The sequence below is a fragment of the Diabrotica undecimpunctata genome, chromosome 9, assembly GCF_040954645.1.
Source record: "Diabrotica undecimpunctata isolate CICGRU chromosome 9, icDiaUnde3, whole genome shotgun sequence".
NCBI lineage: Eukaryota > Metazoa > Arthropoda > Insecta > Coleoptera > Chrysomelidae > Diabrotica > Diabrotica undecimpunctata.
Window position 1 is genome coordinate 73,518,836 of NC_092811.1, and position 24,816 is coordinate 73,543,651.

General features: G+C 33.5%; 1 protein-coding gene across 8 annotated transcripts in view; it reads left to right on the plus strand.

The window, feature by feature from the left end:
• Pfk (ATP-dependent 6-phosphofructokinase) overlaps nt 1-24,816 on the plus strand; it is a 314,693-nt gene that overhangs the window by 107,876 nt on the left and 182,001 nt on the right. For all 8 annotated transcript variants that reach the window (XM_072543581.1, XM_072543586.1, XM_072543587.1 and 5 more), the window contains exons 9-10: nt 7,593-7,736; nt 16,513-16,647. In XM_072543581.1, coding sequence (XP_072399682.1) covers nt 7,593-7,736; nt 16,513-16,647 — 279 coding nt within the window. The remainder of the gene's footprint in view (nt 1-7,592; nt 7,737-16,512; nt 16,648-24,816) is intronic.

Sequence of the window (24,816 nt, forward strand, 5' to 3'; positions counted from 1 at the left end):
TATAATAAATAGGTTAGGTGTCGCCATATAATAATGAAATTAAGATCCTTCTACGCCGTCTTGGGATAGCTCGCAGGATAATAAATATCACCCTTCCATGTACTTACATCTTTATTTAGGAACACTTTTGTTTAACACTTGTTACATTATTCGTTAATAAATTAAACAGTACTTAGTTGACTTTTTAACGAGATCCACATATTGGCATCAGGGATGAGACTCAAAAGGAACTAGCCAGCTGACCTAAGAAACGATTAAAATGGTCTTGTCACTGGAGAAGACCTCATTGAGTCAATAAAAGCCCTTTGAATAGTAATTGTAGGAAATATGAAAATGAATTGGTAAATTTAAGATTGAATTTCAAATAATATGGTGCATAAATAAGATTATATTTAAAATTAATAGAATTAAGCTCAATCAGCTGAGAAAGACCATAAATGAATAGTAATTGTAGGAAATATGAAAACGAATTGGTAAATCTAAGATTTAATTTCAAATAATATGGTTCTACAAGTTATGCACAAAATCGGTTACCTTAAATTGGCGTTCTTTAGGATTTGGTTAATTGTGCAGACCCAAATGTGACCACTCAATTCATCACTGCTCAATCCCTTCAATGGATTCCTTTCATGAAATTCCTGTTGGGCGCGAGACGGTACCGCCAGATACGACAGGTACCGAATTCTTAACGTTTTTCGTTGAAGGTTAGAAGCGAAGTCGTACCTTGTCGGTTAAAATCTACTCATTGGAGCATGCCCATTTTGGATATATAAGCACATAAGGTTATTCTGCATCATTTCAAGGAAATATAATTATACTTATTCTACCCGAAATAAATTAAGTATTATAATAATATTCAATATAAAATAAAGAAATAAGGATTCCCGAACACCCTTTGCTCTGCAGCCAGCAAATTAGCTTATAGAACATTATTTGTTTGATTGCTAAAGAGTGTAACTCTTTCGTTGTTTACCCTTTTATAATCATCCTTGCCTATGACGATATCGGTCAGATCTGTTGTGCATGTGTATGCAAAGCCATGCTTGGATTGTTTGCAATTATGCAAACTCGGGTATTTGTTAAACTTGGCACACTGTGTGTGTCCCTGATTCTGAATGAAAAAAACTTCAATTAAATAATAACATAAATAAATAAGAATTTAACAATAACGCGATGTAAAATATTACTTATGTTATTTATGGAAGCATAGCTTTTTATCGTCTAAGCAAGGAGCGATGGTTTTCCATCCATTGATTACCTTCATTACTTTTAGGGAATGGACCTACGGTGTCAATTCTTCGACATGTGGTCTTTTTAGTTCGTTAATTTGACATTTATGACAATGTTTAATGTATTTCTTTATGTCTTTTTCCAAATTTGTCATTTAAATCTCGGTTTTAGTTTATTTGCCTCTTTAATAAGTTTATTATTTTCCCCGTGGCCTCCAAACATCAAGTGGTTATGTTATTCTTCTATTATACTTAGTTTTTCATTGTCATCCTCTATTGTTTCTGGTACTTCACATATGTATATTTCTACATTTTTCAATATCTTATTTCCTTCGTTTATAAATTCATCATTTGTACAAAATTTCAAAATAGTATCGTTTACACATATATTTTTACTCTACATACCGCATTCTCTACTGATAGCTGATCAAGCTGTACCAACAATTATTTAGTACATGTCTTACTGTTTGTTTGTGGGTTTCAGGCTGGAATGTAATTTCCGCTTCTGTCTCCCTATACTCTGTCTTTTCTAGTTTCTTCTTCGATGGAGATCTGGTTATAGCTAGAATGTGAGCGATGTCTATATATAAGTCTTCCAGTTGGTTTATTGATATTCTATCTCGAAGTCGAATTCTTCCAAGTCTAATCTGATTCTGGTGAGTTTCGAGATTGGTTATGTCATTGAAAATAAATGCTTTAGCGGTTTATCATCCGTTTTTACCAAAAAGCTTGATGCTTGGTGCTCATTGATTCCCAAATGAATTGCAGGTAATTCCTTAATTATTGTAGGTTTAAGTTCTCCTTTGTTGAAGCTGAGCGATGCGTAAGCTATTGGTAAATCTGTTCCGTCGTAGTTATGACTTCCTGAAAAAGGTTGTGTCCGAAATATGTGACCACTGTTATGAAAAATTGACATTTTTCTGGGTTTAGCTTTAAGTTAAATTTCCGACATATCCCAATTGTCTTTTTTACGTTGTCTTAGTGATGTTTTTCTGACATTCCTATCATCACTATGTCATCCATATACAAAATGCTTTGTCCAATGTTAGACCTGAGAATGCTATTAACATCATTCTTGAAAAGCTATTTGGGTGTATGTTTAATCCAAAAGGTAATCTGGTGAATTGAAATGCTCCTTTTTTCTTGATTGTTCTAATGGTATCTGGTGGAATCCTGCCATTAAGTCGATTACTAAAAACCATTTTGTTCTCCGAAGTTATTCTAATATAGAAACTATTCTTGGTAACGGGAATTTATCTGTGACTAGTTGCTTGTTCAGTTGTCCGAAATATATACATAACCTCTATGCTTTATTTTCGTGTATAGCCTTTTTCGTCACTAATACAACCGGGCTGTTGTATTCTGATGTCGATGGCTCGACAATTCATTGTTCTCTTAATTGTTGTACTTGTCTGTTTAGTTCTTGATAAAATGTGTTAGGCTTTCACGGCCATCGTCTAACTTATTAAACTGTTTCTTCGGGCTTAGGCAGTTGTCTTCTGAGATTAGTTCTCGACGTTTCGCCAACACTAGGGGTTAGCATCTTCTGGAGATGTTACTGCTTCGCTTGTAAGCTGAAACTGACGCCGCGTTATACTGCAGAGGCAGGTATCTGCAAAGTCTTCGCATAACGATACTAATTTATCTCGTATGCATTCTGGATGTCTAGCTTTAGTGATTCTCTTAATTCTTTCTTTCTGTCTTCACTGTCGTTGATTAATCTGTATACGTTGAATAATTTCTTATCTAATGTTTTGATTCTATCTGTCTGTACTGTAACAGTTTCATAAATTGTGCTTAAAATTTTGATGTACGGGTTAGTTTTCCATATTATCTCTGTCGCTATGAATATTCCAGGTAGTATTTCTTGTTCTACTACCCTATCGGCCTTCCACATTTATTGAAGTACTCTGTAGACTTCACATCTTAGTGGTATGATTATTGTGTTGTCATCTACATTATCCAAAATATTGGTATTACTAATGTAATAGTTTCTTTCATCCTTAATGTGCATTTTTAAATTCTCGTAATTCAATATGCATTGATAATTAGTGATAAATTCTCTTCTGAGTATTCCATCCGTTGCAATAGGAAATTTGTTTTCTACCATTCGGAAGGTATGTGCAAACCGATTGCCACTTACATCTAGTGTTGTTTCGATTTCTCCCATTGTTTGTAGTTCTCCTCGGATTACTCCTTTTATTCTTGCTTTTGTATCAGGTCTTACCTGTTCCCAAGTCTTGTAATCATTTAAGTATAGAAATACCTGCTTCCGTATCTATAAAAAAATGTATTTACTTGGTCTAAGATTCCTGTTTTTATTCCTAAGAATGTTGTTAGGTTTAGGTCGAAGTTGTAGATGTAGTACTCTAATTCTGACTGTGTCTTATATGGGTATTGGTTGTTCAAAACTCTAACTGTGGATTTTCTGATTTCCCCTGACTATCCTCTAATTCTAAAAACCTTACGTTTCTGTTGAATCCTCTCCTTGAGTTTCCTATGCTTGATTATTGAATTGTTTGTATCCTTTCTGTTCGTATGGACGGTGATCTCTTGTTAACGCATTTTACTAATCGAAATTTGGTCATCTCTACATGTTATATCCATTATGATATCCTCTTTTGTACTGTAATTTTCCTCTTTGATTTTCAAAGTTTGTTCTATAGTTAGGAAGAGTGTTATTCCACGGGTATTGGACTTTAGAGATGAAGCCGAAGACATCATCAAAGATATAAACAAACAAGGGGTAATTGAACCATCAAACAGTCCATGGACATCACCAGTAGTGCTAGTAAAGAAGAAAGATGGTTCAACACGTTTTTGTATTTACTACCGACAGCTAAATGCGTTAACTATAAAAGATAGTTATCCTTTGCCCAGAATAGACGATACCTTGGATACACTTTCTGGTTCTCGTTGGTTCTCCACACTCGATCTGAAAAGTGGATATTGGCAAGTAGACATGGAGCCAGCTGATCGGGAAAAAACCGCATTCTCGATAGGATCAGGGCTTTGGCAGTTCACAGTTATGCCCTTTGGTTTATGTAATGCCCCAGCCACATTTGAAAGATTAATGGAAGCAGTTTTAAGAGGTCTAACATGGAAAACATGCCTGGTTTATTTGGACGATGTAATTGTAGTTGGAAGAACCTTCGATGAACATGCCAATAATCTGTCAGAAGTTTTTCAACGATTGCGGGCAGCGAATTTGAAGTTGAGTCCGAAGAAATGTCACTTGTTTCGGCGAGAAGTGAAGTACTTGGGACATATTGTAGCAAGTAATGGTGTAACAGCTGATCCTGAAAAACTTGTAGCAATTAAGGAGTGGCCAGTACCAAGAGATAAACACGAAATTAGAAGTTTTCTTGGCCTATGTACATATTACCGACGTTTTGTCAAAGGATTTGCCAACATCCCCAAGCCATTAACAAAGTTGACAGAAGAAGGCAAAGAATATACATGGAGCGAAGAGTGTCAAAGAGCTTTCGAACACTTACAAATGGCTCTGATCAGCGCACCGATTTTAAGCTACCCTAGACAGGCAGGAAAATTTGTGTTGGACACCGATGCAAGCAACAGTGCAATAGGAGCTGTTCTTTCCCAAATCCAAGATGGGCAGGAGAAAGTCATCGCTTACTTTAGCAAAGTCTTGTCGAAACCAGAAAGAAACTATTGCGTTACCAGGAGAGAATTTCTAGGCGTAGTGAAGGCTTGCGAGCATTTCCATAAATACTTGTATGGCAGAAAGTTTCTTCTTCGCACGGATCTAAACTGCTCTGCACTGCTCTAAAATGGCTTCTACAATTCCGTAATCCAGAGGGCAAGATGGTTAAAACGATTACAAGAATATGATTACGAGATCAAACACAGGGCTGGCAGAGTTCATTCAAATGCTGATGCCCTTTCGAGACGGCCATGCAGTGCAAATTGTAATCACTGTCTTAAATTAGAAGAACGACTTTGCGCCGTGAGACGAACCACCGTCATTAATGATCAGGCAGCCTCAACAGCTACAAGACGCTCAAGCAGATGATCCATGTATAAAAAGAGTATTAGATTGGATGCGTCGAAGTGAAAGACCTTCTTGGCAAGACATTAGTGCATGTAGTCCAGAAGTCAAGTGTTACTGGAGCCAATGGAATTGCCTAGTGCTGAAAGATGATCTTCTGTATAGAACCTTTGAGAACGATGATAGTACAGAAACTAAGCTTCAGTTGATTGTACCTAAAAGTAAAGTGTCAGAAGTATTGCGTCAGTTGCATGACGGTCCATCAGGTGGACACTTTGGTATCACGAAGACTCTGCAAAAGGTTCGAGAACGGTTCTATTGGGTGAACTGTAAAGATGATGTAAGAAGATGGTGCCGGAAATGTGAACTGTGTGCAACCAGTAATGGTCCAGTTGGTAAAAAGAGGGTACCCATGAGACAGTACAATGTTGGTAGTCCTATGGAAAGAGTAGCAATCGACATTGCAGGTCCACTTCCAGAGACAAATGATGGAAATAAATATATCCTGGTAGCCATGGATTATTTTACGAAATGGACTGAGGCCTATGCGATACCAAATCAAGAAGCTGCTACCGTGGCAGAGGTACTTGTTACAGAATTCTTTAGCCGATTTGGTGTTTCTTTGGAAATCCACTACGACCAAGGGCGAAACTTCGAGTCAACCCTTTTCCAAAACGTTTGTAAATTGATTGGTGTCAATAAGACCAGAACGACACCCCTGCATCCTCAATCAGATGGAATGGTCGAGAGAATGAACCGAACAATGGGTAAACACCTGTCCAAAGTTGTATCAGAACATCAAAGAGATTGGGACCAGCACATTCATTTATTCGTAATGGCCTACCGCTCGGCCGTGAATGAAACTACAGGCCAGACTCCAACCTGCCTGATGTTAGGTCGTGAAGTTCGTTTACCCTGCGACCTAGAGTTTGGCTGCAGACCTTCCGAAGAACCTGTTGCAAGCGAAGATTATGTCGACCGCCTGAAGTTAAGAATGAACAACATTCATGAACTTGCCCGACAACACATCCAGATAGCCAGTGACAATGAAAGATCAATATGATTCTCGATGCAAGAGTGAAAGCTATGAAGTAGGTGATGTTGTTTGGCTTTATAATCCACAACGTCGTCGAGGCTTGTCTCCCAAACTGCAAAGACAATAGGAAGGTCCGTATAAAATTAAAAAGAAAATAAATGACGTAATATACCGAATTAAGAAGTTGCCGAAAGGTAAACCAAAAGTAGTTCACATAAATCGTCTTTCACCATATGCTGGCTCAAATGAAACAGAAGAAGCACGAACCCTTCAACATGGGATCAAAGATGACCGGCGACCAAGCTTTAATGAATTTATGTCAAATTACGCAGAGAGAAAGAGTGCTAGATTCGGCGTGACCACAGAAGTTCAGCAGGATCTTTTTAGTGTTCCGCATAACGTCTCTCTAGCCCACTGTGTTGGCAAAGATCTTGAGATGACTAAAGGAATCTCATCCGTATTTTATAAGAAATTCGGTCGTTTGGACGAGTTAAAAAACCAGCAGCCTAAAGTTGGAAGAGTACTGAGATTAGAAGATGGTTCTCGATCTTTGCTGTATATGGTGACCAGGAAGTCGTATACAGACAGGGACTACGAGGATATATGGCTCTAACTAATTTGAAGAAAATTGTGTGCAATTATAAAATCAAGAATTTGACATTACCCAAGATAGGCCATGCACTAGATAATCTGGACTGCAAGATTGTCAGAAGCATGCTTGAAGTGATCTTCCTAGAAACCGGCGTACGAATTACTGTGTGTTGCATTAAACCGATGAGATCGTATCCTTCAAAGTCAGTAGACTGTTATTTCTTTCTAAAGGGTTCATGCAGAGCTGGAGAGTCCTGTAGATTCCGCCATCCTGTGCCTACCTATAGAGTTGCTGATCGGGACGATCACATTTAAGAGGGGAGCAGTGTTACGAACATGCTTTTGGCATGGCCCAGGTAACGGTTGCATTACATCTCTAATACTCTTAGAGAAGCTTCGCGGTGTATCGAGTGCGAGAGAGAATAACCGGTCACGTAGGCGAATTAGAGGTGGGACTACGCCAGAATATTCTCGAACATAATACTTTTGGTATATATAGGTAACAATGTTAGAAGTAGAGTTTAGTTGATAAGAGAGTACCGAACTGTAAACTTATAAATAAATATATTTATATAAATTCGAACCGCTCGTTTTATTTAATCTCGCTACAATGTGATGTACTGTAAGCATTTGATGACTGGAAAACATTTGAAAGTAATTATTTTTAGATTAGTTTTTAAAATTCTGACTTATTCGCATTCAAACTTGATTCAGTTCAGTATTTTAGGGATCCAGAATGGGCGCAGAAGCTGTAATGGCTCTGATGGAATCGACCGAAGAAACTGAAGCTTGTGTTATTTCTCTGGACGGAAACCAAGCTGTCAGAATACCTTTGATGGAAGGTGTCAAGCAGACTAAAGCTGTGGCTAAAGTAAGTAGAGATCTTTTTTTACTTGTTTAATGTAGTTAGTTTCAGTTCAACATAATTTTAAATGAGTACGCTTATTGGTCTCACTACCTCTTATCTAGATAAATATATATCCAGATACTGTATTATGCCCTTTTAATTTAACACTCTGAATTATTCAGTTCGACCATTTTAGGAAAATATCTGGACAGAAGAGAAAAAAAATACTGTTTATTCCCTTGTTTGCCAGAGGTGGTTTGCCATTTTTCCTTTATCCCTATGCGGTGTCTGCTTTCCTATTACATGTCTTCAGAATTATGTCGGTGTTTTTTAATTTGTTAATTTCCATAGATTCTAATAAAGATAGTTTAAGGCCTTTATTTTGGATGTGGAGAATTTGAAATTCGTCATTAAAAGAATGATTATAATCTAGAAAGTGAAGTGCGTGTGTAGAATCTGTTTTTCTATTATTGAAAGCCCTTTTATCTGCTATACGTTTGTTAAAAGTTCTACCAGTTTGACCGATGTAAGTTTTTGAACAGTCACCACATTTAAGTTTTTATACACCACTGTCTGAGTGCTTTTTTATTTTGGCTCTTGTTATTTTTAATATATTTGCCCTAAGTTGTTGTTTGCTCTAAAAGCTGATGTTATTCCTGTCTTTTTTATGTGGTTGGCCATTTTTGTTGATATTTTGCTGCCTGTATATGTAATCGAGCAGAAGGTACTGAGTTTTTTCTCTGGTGGTGGAAATACTAATTTCAGGTCTTTCTTATGTAGTTTTTGCTTTAAAATTTTATTAATTGTTTCTTCGTTGTACCCATTGCTTACGGCTATTTGCTTAATCATATTTAATTCTATCTTAAAGTTGTATTTTGACATCTGAATTTCTATTAATCTATGTCTTCTTTGGTATTTCTCACCTACTTCACCCAGTTATCTACCGATCAGCAATTATTCGTATTAGGTGATTAACTCGACTTTGAAGATGCCCGAACCATCTTAACCTATGCTCTATTATTCGATTTCCACTCCGAAAAATGTCCTCAACAAAGATTAGTTTAAAAATTCTGCGAAAATGTATGACCTTTAGTTAGTTATGTTTATTTAGTTAGGCAATGTTAGATAGTTAGAAATGTAATTTGCGTTACCATCAATTAAGTCTTAATTTCATATTAACATAATATTTAACTTGCAAGACAGCAGTTTCAGAACCTTTTGATTCATAATTTTATTCTGTTTTTATCATTCCACTCTTCTAAGCATTTTCATTTCCGTCACATAAATTCGTTCTTCCTGTTTTTTTTTTGACTACCAACATTTAGTCCCATACATCATAGCTGGTCTTATGGCAGTTTTATATTTCACTTCAGCTTCATTGAAATTTTTTTGTCACACAACACACCACTCGTTTCCTTCCACTTCATTCATCCAACATCAATCCTACTGCATGCATCTCTATATAATTTCCCATTACTCTGTAATACCAATTCTAGGTACTTAAAACTATTCTTTTTACAATGATTTCGTCAAACACAGCTATGATTTTATTTGTAGTAACTCCATATTTAAATGAATATTGCAAATACTCATCTTTATCCTAATAAATTTTAAACCTTTTTATGTTACCCTGTAGTTTCGCTGTTATCTGATCCAACACTAATGCGATAAATAAGGACTAAGCACCTTGTCTTGGCGCCATCCTTCTTTCTCATGAAATTTATCAGTCTCTTCCTTGCCTATTATTTCAGGTACTTATTAGGAAATATTCACCTGATATTATATGTCTTCAAGAAACTAATTTTAAAAACAACAATGCGTATAACTTGAAGTCATATAATGTTTACTATCAAAATAGACAGACAAATCATGCTAGTGGCGGTGTTGCGATATATGCTAAAACCGATTTACAAGTAAACATAATCATAATTAATACAAACTTAGAAGCAACAGCAGTAACAGTAACAATAGGTACTAAGCAAAAAATGAACATATGTAAAGGTGTTTCAAAACCCAGTGGACCTCGTAAATACGCATGCCCGAAAAAAACACGTGATTTGCACGTGCTAATGATGTCGAGTAGTTCCAATAAACATGATATATTATGTTTCTCTAATCTTAAACATTCCAGTTAGTCATCGCATTTTTATTTTATCTCACATTGAGATAAAATAATGATGTAATAAAATATAAGATAAGATAAGATGTAATAAAAATTTACGACTTCCCGTCTTCACTGCCGATAAGAATTGCTGTGTAAAAATGTAAAAATATTTACGTTGCACTAATTTGGCTTATAAATAAAACCTTTTTAGAACTGAAAAAAATCTAGAGGACAAATAAATAAATAAATCAATGTATGATTAAAAATATTAGGATTTTGGTTTTAAATTCAGCAAAATATGTTTATACGAGACGAAAACCTTGAATTCCTTGGGAAAAATATTCCCATGAGATTTTTTTTCATAATCACTTTCATAAAATACCGCAAAATAATGTTCAAGAGGTCGCTCATACAAAAAGTGGTCCTAATTTATTAGGATTAACAGTTTTGTATAAATCCATTTTTAGGTTGTGATAAGGGCCTCAAACAACTAAAAACGATGTTTTTAAATTAAACAAGCCCAAACTAAAGTATCAGAAACTGATAAAACAAGGATTGGTGAATTCAAAAATAATTCTGTGTTTTTGAACCTTCAATCATCATTTTTCGTTTTTTTTTGTCAGTTTTAAATTGTTTATAAGTTGAAAACGATCAACTTAAGAGAAAAATTACAATTAACCTTTTGTATTCAGAATGATCCAAAAAATGAGAAAATATTAAAAACGATTGTTCACAAAAAAAAATATTAAAGCTATTTCACTAACGCAAAAACTAGTTCGTCTCTGTCTCGCTACGATAACGCACTAAAGAGAACTGTTTTTAGCAATTCCTGATATCATTGTTTCGTTCGTAGATCGACGTCACTAAATGATTACGTCAGGTCCACGACATTATGAATTATCTGTAACATTTATATTCCCCCGAGCCAAAATATCCAAGAAAATGAACTTTCCGACTTAATTATGCAAATTCCATCACCAAAATTAATTCTTTTGGACTTTAACAGCCATAATCTTCTACGGGGTTCCGAAAAAACAACTAAAAATGGAAAGGTATTAGCAAACGTAATCAATAGCCTGAATTTAACAATAATGAACGACGGAGCTAAAACTCGTTTCGACGCAGCTACTGGAAATTTTTCAGCTATTGACGTGTCTATTTCTGACCCATCGACGTTACTAAATCACACATGGCAAACCGTAGACGATCAAGACGATATGGAAGTGATCATTATCCAATAATAGTAACAAAAATTTCCAACCTCACAACAAAAACCAATCCTTTGCAAAAGTGGACAATTAAGCAAGCCAACTGGAACATTTTTAAAACAAAAATTACTGAAAAAATATCGAATACCCCTGTAATTGAAGAAGACATAAATTTAAATTTAAAATTGTTTAATAACATAATCACTGAAGCCGCCACAATTGCAATGGGAAAAACAAAGTATAAAACAAAAACAAAGTTGTTCCCTCGTGGAATGAAGAGTGTAAATTGGCAATAAAACAAAGTAAAAAAGCTTTAAATACTTTCAAAAGACATAAAAACAATGAGAACTTGATAGAGCTAAAGAAAAAAAGGGCATATGCAAAATTAATTACTGCCAGATCTAAAAATGAGTCTTGTGAAATACAGTGATTTTACCTCTCGATGTTAAAATGTATGTTCGATGTAAAAAATTAAATATATAAAAAAATCGGAATATTGAAAAACCTATGGTGCCCTACAAAGGTGCACTAAACGAACATACACGACTTATATATATATATATATATATATATATATATATATATATATATATATACGTATATTATAACACTATTGGAATTAAATACGTTTATTCTGAAAAAACTCGATACAACCCATTTCGTCCAAAAAAATCGACGTTACATATCGTCACCCACAAAATATAATACTCGTCATGCCATGTCTCCTAACTTCCATAGGCTTATGAATCTTCTTATAGTCTAAGATCACACTGGAGGATCAATGCGTTTATAACGTAGTTAATCAAACTCACATTTTTACATACATTTCAAATTAGGAGAATACATTGATAATAGGTTGCCAATCAAAATGTAGCCGCAAATATTTTTAATTAAATTAGTAGTAATTAATTTTTGAGTAAAAATTTTGTTTATTTTTTAAATAAAATACGCTGCTCATGACATATAAGTATGTATGTTTTTTTATATCCAATTAAAGCTATTTTTTTCTTTAATATGATGATACAAGGTTGCGTGAGAAAAATGGTCGCACATTAGGGTTGCCAGCTGTTAAATACGCGAGGTATCAAAGATAAAGTAACAGAAAGCTAGCGCGTAACGATACTGGTTTGAAGTGTCAGTTGTGTGAGCTTTTACATCATGTGATCATAAATATATAATAATATACATATTGTTACGATAAATATGACTCATATTTAACCTGTAAACATTTTATTATTCTAACGAGTATTTTTATAGTAGGTTCTTTGGTCCGCTATAAAACCGGTCTTCTTTCCATGCTGTTCGAGAGAGTTCAAGGGTCGCCGGCCGAAATTCTACGGAACTCTGAAATAACGGCTATTAATATATATATATATATATATATATATATATATATATATATATATATATATATATATATATATATATATATATATATATATATATATATATATATATATAGAGCATCTTTTTATTGAAAACAGTTAGTCGGAATGAGGATGTTCCAAATAATAAATCTGCATGAAGCGGCAATTCTTTACCGAACAAAACTTCTGCTGATGTTTTTCATGTCGACTTGTGAATGGAACTTCGGTATGCCAAAAGGAACAGCTGTTCCGAAACACGAAAACAAAGTAAACAATCGTGCATAACGTTCTTAGCCATATTTCTTGTGACAAGGGTCACAATCGCTCTCTAACGCTTGAGAGAATTAGTTGTGCTCCAGCATGAAGAGTTCTCCGATGTTCGGATTGGAATATTAACCTAATTATATGGTGCTTGGCTGGCAGCAGTATAGGATGCTTCTTATCGAAACTGAAGTTTTAACTTCTTAAATTACCGCCTACTCTTATTACGCCATTTTGATCCAGAAAGGAGTTTAAGTTTCGACTCTGACTAGAATGGCGATACCGTTCTTAAGACAATTCCCATGAAAGTGTATTACTCTGAACAACTTTAATACAATAAATGTTGCCTCTTCCATACCAAGAGGACCTGTGAGCCTAGAAGAATTACTAAGGACTGAAAAGTTATGGCGGAATCTCAAACAATGGGCCTCAACTAGCATGAGTGTGACGAAGTTAGAAAATGTCTCGCTTGGATATTGACAGCAGGGAACATTAACTAAAGAGTTTGTTAATTGCTTTATGTCTGGTAGAATTTACGGTAGTTGAAAGGATGAGATTTGTCAAGTATTCGAAGGTTCATGCAGAAATGACGGTCCTTGCCACCAAAAGATCGCAAACTTTAAGATTACTTAAAAGATCATCAGGATTATCAGTCGCATAATATAAAATAGGTGCACATATTCTTTTGGTTTGGATACATACGCTGGATACATCGCCTCCTGGCGATGTTATTTATGAAACTACACTTTATCTGTCGGAGAGTATTTTATTGTTTATTTAGTTACAACGGAATAGCTTATCGATGACATTACTTATTTATTATGAATTTTTACATATCACATTACAAAACACGACTGAACTGAAATACGAATGAATGAATAATACACGACTGCATATTTGTTTACGATTATGCAACATCGAGCTGTGACGCTTTGATTCTCGTTATTTAGTTAACAATAACAATCAATATTGCTGATCGTGCAAGGTTGAATTTGGAGTGCAACTCAGATATTTTTTGAAATTAACACACTCTGTTATTAATTACGCGTGCCTCAGTTTTCCAATTCAAAACAATTTTAATTAGAACAATATTATTTATAAGATTATTTATGAATCTTAATGTCTCATCACACCATCGCTCCTAAAGAAAAAAAATTCTCTCGAATTACTATTACCTCATCTCTCTCCCTTTTCATAGAAGAGAAATTTTTACCAACAACTAAGTATCGTCATCTCTACTTACACAATATTTACATATATACAAATTTCCTAACATGATATCGCCATAATCTTAATAATTGTAAAAATAATTATCAATTTTACGCCTATCTATTTATTTTCACTACTGTTCATTCGCGTTATTGTTTGTTCGTTCAAACACTGATTGTCTTTTTATTTAATTTACTTGTTACGTATTATTTATACACTTACATAATTATGACCTGGATTTACAATTACACTTAGATTGATTACTTTACTTTACTCTAGAGATCTCAGTTTGACGTTTACGATTCATAAATTATTTTATTAATTGACATATTCACTCTATTTTTATAGTTTACGTTATTTTGAAGGTTTAAAATTTATTAAAACATCTGTCGTTATCTTAAGTACTGCAAAAATACATAATTCGTCTTTTTTTTATACTTTAGTACTTTCTTCTACGGCGTACTTTAACCATAATTCATATTCATGTTACTTTATCATATAACTTCATTATTTATCATTCTCATATAAAATATATTTCATATTTACTTCATTTCTTTTACCGCAACTCATAATCCTTAAATTTTACTTTGATCCATGTACATAATCCATATAATATGGGTACCTCAGAACGCCAAATAATTTATGCGTTTTTCTTTTACAATCACATATAATCCTTGATTCTCCTTTGATCTATATGCTTGTCATTATTAGTCAAGATAAGTTAATTTCGAAATACAGAATAGTTATATTGTAAGCTTCTAATAGTGGCAGGCGTAATAGTTTCTGATTATATTTTATTATCAAATTGTTTCATTATCTAATTCTTCAATATATAGTTCTTCTTAAAGTTCATTGCAATTCATTTGCTTATCTCGATGTTCAAATTAATATTCTTAATGTAATCCCTATTATATTTAGAAAAGAAAATTCATTTAGATCTCATTAAAAACAACAATATTAATATTTAGGTCCAAAAATCTATGATGGTATTCAATAATACTCGACTGCTGGTCTGTTTACGATTATATAACATCTAACTGTGACGTTTTGATTCTCATTATTTAGTTTACAATATCAATAAATATTGCTCATCGTGCAAGGTTGAATTTGGAGTGCAACTCCAGATATTTTGAAATTAACACTCTGTTATTAATTACGTGCGCCCCAGTTTTCCAATTTAAAACAATTTTAATGTGAGCAATATTATTTATGATAAAATTATTTATGTATTCTAATATCTTAATATCTTATTACAGTCGTGACCACATGTCTCCAGAAGTCGACATTTGTCTTTGATTGAATCTCGTACACTCGATTGGCTACAAACGTTTTCAAATGATGGGAAGATAGATTTAATCTTCTATAGTCTATAGAGATTCTAGTGGAGCCATCTTTCTTCTTGACTAAGACAATCGGAGAACACCATGGACTTTGATTGTTGTATTACCTCCTATTCCAGCATTTCTTGTACCAATTTATCTACTTCTCGTTGTGCAAACAGAACTTTTCTGAGAGGTTGTTATGGCATTTTTACCATTTATACGATTCTGTACCAACTTCGTTTGTCCATAGTCATTGGTTGCCAAGGAAAATACGTGTTCCGAAGTCTGCAATAATTTATAGAAACTGGCGTTCGATTTCTATTGAGGTTTTCCCTAAATTTCTGAAGCAACTTGGAGAGGTTCTGTCAGTTCCAATACCGTCGGGAACGGTTTTATTTGAACGTCGCAACTTCTAATGCCAGACTGACTCTCGAGGGCGCCCTAATGAAATTCTCCTCTTTCATGGAATATCATAGTCGTTGAGATTCATTTTTTGGACAGAGAACAAGTTTTTTAGAACTCTAACTAAACTTCTTGCTGGTAAGAGTCCCTTAGCAAGTTGATGAACCACCGACTTGAAGATACACGCTATGGCACCCAATGCATCTGATTCTGGTTTCATAGCAACAGGTACTATAGTCTTGTATCGGGCTGTAGTAAAATATCTTCAGCGTAAATTCGCTGATACCAATATTATTTCTTCATCTGTATTCGGGGGGTGATTTGCTTTTAAATCCAAATTAAAGTTATATGATGAAGCAAGAAGTCAAGATATCAACCACCCATTTCTGTCACGTCATATTCTGTTGTCCGAGTTTCAATATTTGATAGGGGATATTTCTTCGGTTTTCGGTGTTAACGTGTAATTTCTCTCATATTTCAGGATTATAGAGACAGATATCATCCTCGGATGGGTAATCGTGTGCGTCGCTACAATATGAATAGTTATTTGTCAGACTTTTCCAATAAACTTTCCAACAACCAATGGTTTTTTCCCATTTTATTTCATTTGCGCAATTCGGATTAAGCCATCCCAGACTGGCAATTATTCCTGCGTACAATTCTCCACATCTCTTACATCTTAATGTGATTTGGTAGTAGATTTAACTTTGGCAGATCCTAAAAAACGGCTAGAAGCATTCTTGGCTGCTTCTAACTCAAGTACATGAGCCAATGCGTCTCCCATATTTTTTTCTATACGTTCTCTGATTCTCTGGACCTGCCCCATATTATAATGGGGCAGATCTGGAAGAATTATTATAAACTTAATGTTACAGTCAAAAGTAAATTCAGATTCGTCACCGTACTATTCTGTATATATTCTTTTAGGCGATGGAAGAAAAGCAGTGGGATAAAGCCGTAGAACTTAGAGGCAAGTCTTTTCAAAGAAATCTAGAAACCTACAAACTGTTAACTCGTCTAAAGCCGCCAAAGGAATTTTTTGGCGATGGAGCCAAAGTTAAAGTAAGTTTTTAAGGATTATTTAGTAAAAAACACAATATAATTATTTAAACGTTTAATTCACAAAAATTTAACACAGTTTAGCGGTTGGACAATTCGAATGTAATTATAAGTTCGAATTGTTTCTAATGCCCTGTGTCCGTTTCTTCTCGATAGACGATGACAAATAAAATGTTGAAGTCGTGGACAAAAATATAGTTTTATTGACAGCTACTGAATTATTACAATATAGTTGTTGTTGAAGTAAAAATTTATAAGAGACAGATAGGATTTATAAAATAAGTGTATTGCCCTCTGCATAGAACAAAAACCTTTGACTTTTAAAAGCTGGCAAATATAATTTGAACCGACGAAATGACTGCAAGCATTTCCTCAATACCTATCAGGCAATCTATAATTTGCAGTAAGTTGAACAAACTGTAATTAAGCTACTAATCGATATGTTTTACATTTATACACGGTGAAACTATAAAAATTCAAGAAATTAAGATTAATGTAAGATTACAAGTTAATGGACTAATTTGTGATTGAACATATTGGCCACTCTATAAGAACCAGACGACCAATAGAAAATGTCTAAATACATAAAATATAAAATAATAAAAATAGTTTAAAATAATTACTTCATAACATCATAAAACTACTTTACTCACTTTTTGAATTATTATCTCACCCGAGCAGTGCTACCTATAACTTGAATATTTAGAATTTATGATTCAGTTATATTCAGCTATCTAATTCAAATCTAAGTTCATTAAGTGAAACTGATCTAGGTGGGACTGTCCCGAAACTTCTACGTAAATTTGGTTATGATATCGTATGTCTTCGAAGTGCTTGGATTCTGATTACCTTCTGCATAATAACAATCAACATAAAAATGAATATAGTCACTATTCCTGTGGTTAAATGAATCCACTAGCAATGGTTTTCCACGTGTGTTTGGTCCAACTGCTCTGCCTCAAGTACTATATTTGCAACTCACCTCTCCGAATGTCTATATTATGTCTGGGAATGTTGATCTGTTTTATTATTGGTCTCTCCATAAGCTCTTCAATGGGACTAACGGGAGTCTTTAAGTAACTTCCAGTTGTTTTTTCCAATCCATTACTGGATGTGAGTAATGTTATGTTCCGGGTCTGACCAACGCATTTTGGTGACAGCTTTATAAAACTCGTTTGATTTATTATATATTCAGATCGAGAACCGTCGCACTTTATAGCGTATGGTGGAATGACTAGCCAGAGGTTCGGTGTGCTCATTTTCAACCAACTGGCTTCCTTTATCATGTACTCTACTATTTTGCAGGTGGTGTTGGGAGTTCTATCATATAATTCATTTAAGATGCATTTTGGCTAGGTATCCATATTAATGATTGCCATAGGTGAACATGCCAACTCTCTGTTTAATTCTATACACCTTTCTTTATCTTCATTCATGTCACTTCAAAATAGTGTATATTATTATAATCTACTGTAAGTGGATTCCTTGGTACCAATAACGAGCGAACAACGACACTTGTCACCGACAATGGAAGAGCTGTGACTCTCAGTAGGTTGTATCTAGTGTTGTCAATTACTAGGAAATAGCCAATAATGACGAAGTCTCCTTCTTCATTTCGTACAACCGTTTCTATTATTGGCTGCCTTCTTATATTTACTCCTTGTGGAGTTTTCAACATAATTGACTCTCCGGGTTTTATAATATCTATGAAGTCTCCATGATTGTAATGACGGTTTAATATTTTTTCGTATGTGTTCGTATATTCTCTTGCATATTCCATTGCACGGTTATAGGCCGCTTCCACTTTGAGTCGTGTGTACTCTTTTTCTAATGTGTCAGCTCTATAGGAGATATCACTTAGGCCTTTAGACATTTCCTTGGTTCCTTTTATCAGTGCTTCTCGGAACCTATTTAAATGTCCATTTATTCCTTCTTCTGTAGAATTAATCGAAGCTATCGTTTGTAACATCATCTTCGTCTGATGTTTTGAATTTTTTATCATTGTCACAATACACTAGTATTTGCAAATGGATGAGCTTGGTTTAATCTCGCTCTCGGTAAACTTTCCATTAATTAAAATCATGAATGTGTTGCTTGTGTGAGTCCACCTTACAAAAGAGGTAAAATAAATTAGACTTACTCACAATCAGTTTAATTTTACTATCCAAAACGACCGGTTTCGCTTTTTAAAATTTGCAAAGCATCATCAGGTCAGTGGTACAAATTAAATTAAATGCTGAAATTATAAAAAGCCCATATTAGGGTGCTATCTTATAAAGATATAGATCAAAAAAGTTATAGTAATTATGCCAATATTACATGTCTGTGTTTATTAACATGCATAAAATTGCTTTAGCAGAAAAAGTAACAACCCACAAATTGGTAAAACATAATCTGTTGAATTGTAATAAATTAGAAATAAACAAAATACTACTTACATTCCGGTACAAGAGTTTTCATATAATGATTGGTGATACATAGTTCAAACTATCCCGTATTGCTGATAATGGGTGATCTTCGGTCAATGTTGTAACTGTCTGACAATTAAGGAGGAAGTTCCTTGAGGGGAGGGATGTTAACAGATGATATATGAGTAAGGTATATGTTATTATTTGTTGAATGAAAGAGTGATGTTTTATATTATTTAAATTATTAAAGTTATTTATATTTATTAAAGAGATATGTTTTTGAAATGTGTGTTAAATTATTGAAATTTTTATACAGAAAGAGGACAGTTATAGAATAGAATAGAATATTCTTTATTAATCCCATCAGATCACATTGTGATATAGGACAAGTCATATAGTACATAAAGCATGATCAACAAGTTATATAGGACAATTACATAAAACAAAATCAATAAAATATAGATCAATATAAAAAAAAAGATATGCGATATAGAGCGCCTCTGAACCCGTCGGTCCTCCTTCCCTGTAATCTTTTATTAAGTCAAAATAATCATTTAGGTTGTAAACGCATAATTGGATCAAGCATGCTTTTAATTTATTTTTGAATTTTTGAATATTATTTTCATTTCTTATATTAAGTGGCAAACAATTGTAAAATTTAGATTCTGCAAAATCAGGGCTAGTTTCAAAGAGAGTTGTGGAGTGTTTACACACGCTTATCAACCTCCCGTGTCTTGTCGGGTAATTATGAATGTCAGAGTTGAGGGTAAAATTTTGAAATTTAGTTTTGACGTGAATAATACATTTATAAATATATAAAGCATGAAAAGTCAACAGTCTGTGTTCAATAAAATATTTACGACATGATTGTCTATTATCAATATTGAATATCAATCTAAGAATTCTCTTTTGAGTTATAAAAACTCTAGAAGAGTTTCTAGAGTTTCCCCATAAGACAACATTATGGGCCATATATGAATAAACCAATGCATAATACACACTTATCAATTGATTGGTGTTAAATAGGGTTTTCAACTGAAGGATCGCATAGTAACCCTTATTCATTGTTTTGCAGACATTAGTGATATTTTCATCCCATGTCATATTACTTTCTAGAATGCTACCAAGAAATAGTGTTGTATCACTAAAGGGTATTTCCTCAGAACTAACTGTGATTTTACAACCATGGGATGGCTTACAGCGCGAGTAGAACTGCATACAAATAGTTTTCTTTGCATTTACCATTAAAGAGTTCCTTTTACACCAGGTTGTAAATTCCTGTACTACTAAGTTCATTTTTGAAATGAGTTCGACTTCAGCTGACTCGTCAACTACAATTGTTGAATCATCTGCATAAAGAACTGTATGGTCTGCGGTTAAATAATTTATCAAATCATTGACATATAAAAGAAATATTAAGGGTCCCCATACGGAGCCTTGCGGTACACCTTGATCAAGATTAAAAACAGATGACTTCTTATTATCGACTTTTACTAGGAATTTACGATGTTGTAAGTATGACCTTAACCAGTTCAAGAAATGACCCCGAAAACCAAGGGCTTCTAATTTATGCAGTATAATTTCAATGTCAATAGAGTCAAAAGCCTTAGTTAAGTCAAAAAAGAGTGCACCCACGTACCTTTTTCGATCCAAAGCAGGGTGGATATAATTAAATAATGAAATAGAAGCACTCTCTGTAGATTTATTATGAAGAAACCCATGCTGGCATTTATTTAAGATATCATATTTATTCAGAAAATTTAACATTTTACTGTAAATACACTTTTCGATAATCTTAGAGAGTACACTTGTTACTAGTGATTGGCCTGTAATTATCAACCAAACATGGATCTCCCTTTTTGAAAATTGGACCATCTACTCCCGTTTTAAGGTCACTTGGAAACTTGCCATCCTTGACAGATAGGTTGATGATGTGAGACAGAACAGGAGATATATATGAAGAAATGTATTTAATTATTTTAGTGGGGATTTGATCAATACCTACTGAGCTGGTATAGTTTAAGGAAGATATAGCATTCTCAATATCAAATGGTGAAACCTCAGAAAAAAAGAATGTGTTGTTAATTGTCATAGTTGTGAAATCGTTAAAGGTATAGTTATTGAAATGTTTTAATAATGTGCGTTTGACTGATGTACAAAAATACTCACCAAATTTGTTTGCTATGTGTTCTGGATTTATCAATAATTTATTATTGTCAGTAATGCTCCACTCAAAATTGTTTTTATTTTTACCAGTTTGACGATTCACAGTTTTCCATATATCCTTCCTTCTTTTATTATTATTTTGATTATATAGATAACTTTGATATGAGGCTTTCTTTATATCCTTTACCTTACGGATAAAGTTGGCCTTTTGTATTTTATAGTTATACATTAAATCTGGATTACCACTAAAATTTGCTAGCCAAAATAAATCCTTCAGCTTTTTACTAAGCTGAAGAATTTCAGTATTGATCAATTTTCTGTTGGTATTAGTAGTTATGCGTTTTGATATTAAAGGACATGTTGTATCAATATGATAGGAGACAGTGTTCAAAAAAGCTCTATATGCATCATCTACATCATTTAAATATGTATAAACATTTTCAAAATTCTCAGAATCAAGACTCAACAAAAGATTAGACAAACAATTCTTTGATAAGTTTCTATAAGTAGCTATCTGGGATGTAGCAGTATTGTTACTCTCAGATATGTTTAAACTAAAATGAAGTCCTAGATGATCACCTAAATTGTAGTTCACGACAGCCTCATTGTATAATTGAGGAATGTTGGTAAGAAAATAATCTAGTTTCGATCGTGAAATTACACCGTTTTTGTTTGTAAATATTCTAGTTGGTTCAGTATTTTCACAGGTAAGTCCAAAACTAATCATGAAATCCATCAATATAGATTTTTCCCTTGACTTTTTAAGATAATCGATGTTAAGATCACCACAAAGAATAACACAATCATATTTAACGTAACAAATATTAAATACATGATATAATTTATGTATAAAAATATCAATATCCCCATTAGGGGAGCGATACACATTGAGTAAACAAAATTTTTTTGAGCCTAAAACTTATACAACAACACTCACAAGGTAAAATCTTGACAGATGTTCGTGAGAAAACTTGGAATATTAAATTTAAAATTTAACCTTTACAAATACAAGTACACCACCTTCATCACTTCGATTATAGTACGAACCCAAGAGACAATTAGGAAGATAAAGGGAATTTATATTTGTGTAACAATAAAACACTGAAAACTTTGTTTTCAAAACTTCCACAAAATTTATTTTAAATTCTTATCACTACAGCTGTTTCGGCTGATTGCCTGGTTGGAATTTATATTGTTGTCACTACACCATGACTCAGATATACACAGCAAATCCGGACTTTCAGTTTCAAGCAATAATTCGATAAGACTTATTTTGTTTATAATAGATTGAGAATTTATACATACGATCTCTAGTTGATTGGTTCTGCCTCCAAACTTATTTGTAGCATCTAGATTGCCCAATTCCGGATTCGTAACAATCATTTCTGATTTTGTTGGGGACCGCGGCTGGTAAAATTCTTGTATTTGAAGTTAAAATGGCGGACCATCGAACCCTCAGGCCAGATGCTGGGGTTGAAGACTTCTTCTTTGTAATCTAATGGATATGAAACTTTGAAACTAGCCTGGTACTCGGTAACCCTCATCTTCTTGCAGTAGAAACTGACATTTGGAGCATTTACCTTTAGATAATTAGTCAAGTCTTCGGTTGTCGTTTCAGGATGCAGTTGATAAACACTTAAAAATCCAAATTTTGGAACTGTCTTCACTTCTGTAGATGAATTAGAGTTAGAAGCTGTTCCAGTAATGGGTTTGTTATACATCTTCGCTGCTTTAACTACACCTCGCACTTGTTCATTAGTGATTATATTTACCTTTGTATTGAGGTTAGAGTTGTCACGACGTCGTTCATATCTGCCACTGCCACTCTCATATACAGGTGTATGTTGTGTTGTCGATTCTTAAGGCATTAAGTCTGTTGATAGTCGGCGCGCCACCTATTCCTTTTCTGAGAATAGAGGAATTTGTCGTCTGATCTCTTGATGTTTTTGTTGATTTTTTTTCATTAAGACATAGTTGCAATAATTCGATTAAAGTTTCTTGTTCATAAGCCCTTTTCTCGAGGTGATGAATCAACTTACCCTGTGATTCTTTATCTTGGTTTAACAGCCTATTTTCTATGTATAAGCTGTGGGTTTCATTGCTATTTGAAATAGCCTCGTCGATAGTTTTTTCTTCACGTTGTAACTCGGACTTTTTACACTTATTACACACTTTTTCACTTAAAAAACTTTTAATTATCACATTAATAATGGTATTAGGTAGACAATTGCTAACAATTATTTCAATTAATTGCTCTTTTTTAAGTTTTGCGAGCTCTACAGAAATCACAGATACTTCAGTCGGCGCCATCTTGGATACATGACAATCTTGGATACATGATATATGACAATGAATGAAAGTAGTTGTACTATTTTGTTTGTGTGCAATTTCTTTTGACTTGTAATTATCAACTTTTGGATAAAAGCATTTAATTTCTGTTAGGCAAAGAATTGTGATGTCAAATGTTAAAATTATAAAACTAAAACACAATTAGGGACAAACAGAACACAATTAAAAGAACAAAACAGACATAAAACTTTGAAAAAGGGGGCTTATTGGCACTACATTGCTTAGTAGGAGAGGAATTGGGATTTTTTGTTGTCTACTAGTATTTTAAGAGGTAAATTTGACAAGCTAATGTAGGTTAAAGTGTGACAGTTCTTCTATTTCTAAAGTTAACTAGTTTTTGAAGCAAACAGACCTTAGTAGTTAAACAATTAAATGAATTTGAAAATGTAAGCTAATATGTATAATATCGGCATACTTTTAACAATCACTAGATGAATTAAATTTAACTTTAAAATCTAAGTGTGACAGTCAGAAAAATTAAAATAATTTTTATATAACAAATTTGAAAATTTTTAAAAAAATCAGAATTACAAAACAAATTTAAGATGAGCATTTGGTAACGAAATATTAATCCAAATGTGTAATAAATATACAAATTTTTGAAAAAAAGGATTTTTTGAAACGTCCACGTCGGCATTGGTAAGTCTGTACAATAAATTTCTGCAACACTTTAACAAAATCAAATTTACAGTCACTTATAGTTATAAGTTTAGTATCTCTATTCGACAACGTGAATTGTATGTAATTTAAGATTAAAATAGGTTGATTTAATTAGTAATACTATTCTGAACGATTCTTCAATGTTGTGTTAGAATTTTAAACCACGTGTTGAATTAAATCAAATTCTAATATAATGAGTATATATAATAAATATTAAAAGCCAGGTGTAGAACTGGAATACACACCAGTCTACTCAGTATTAATATAACTACTTGAGTATATAAAATAACATTACCTGATCCTCTTCCATTTCTTTTATCTACTCTCAGTCGAAATACATATTTGTTTTTATGCGATTGATCCCCTATTTTCTTGTTTTTATCATCCATTATCACCACGTGGTATGTAAAAGTAACTTCAACATTATGTAAAATCCATAATATATAGATTTCACAACTTCACATATATTGACAACACAAATTAATACAGCTAATTCATCTTATTAATGATTCCAATCGTCAACGAAAGATTTCAAATTCGGACACCCTCACATCCACAATATTCTTCTTGATAAAATTCTTTATCCTTA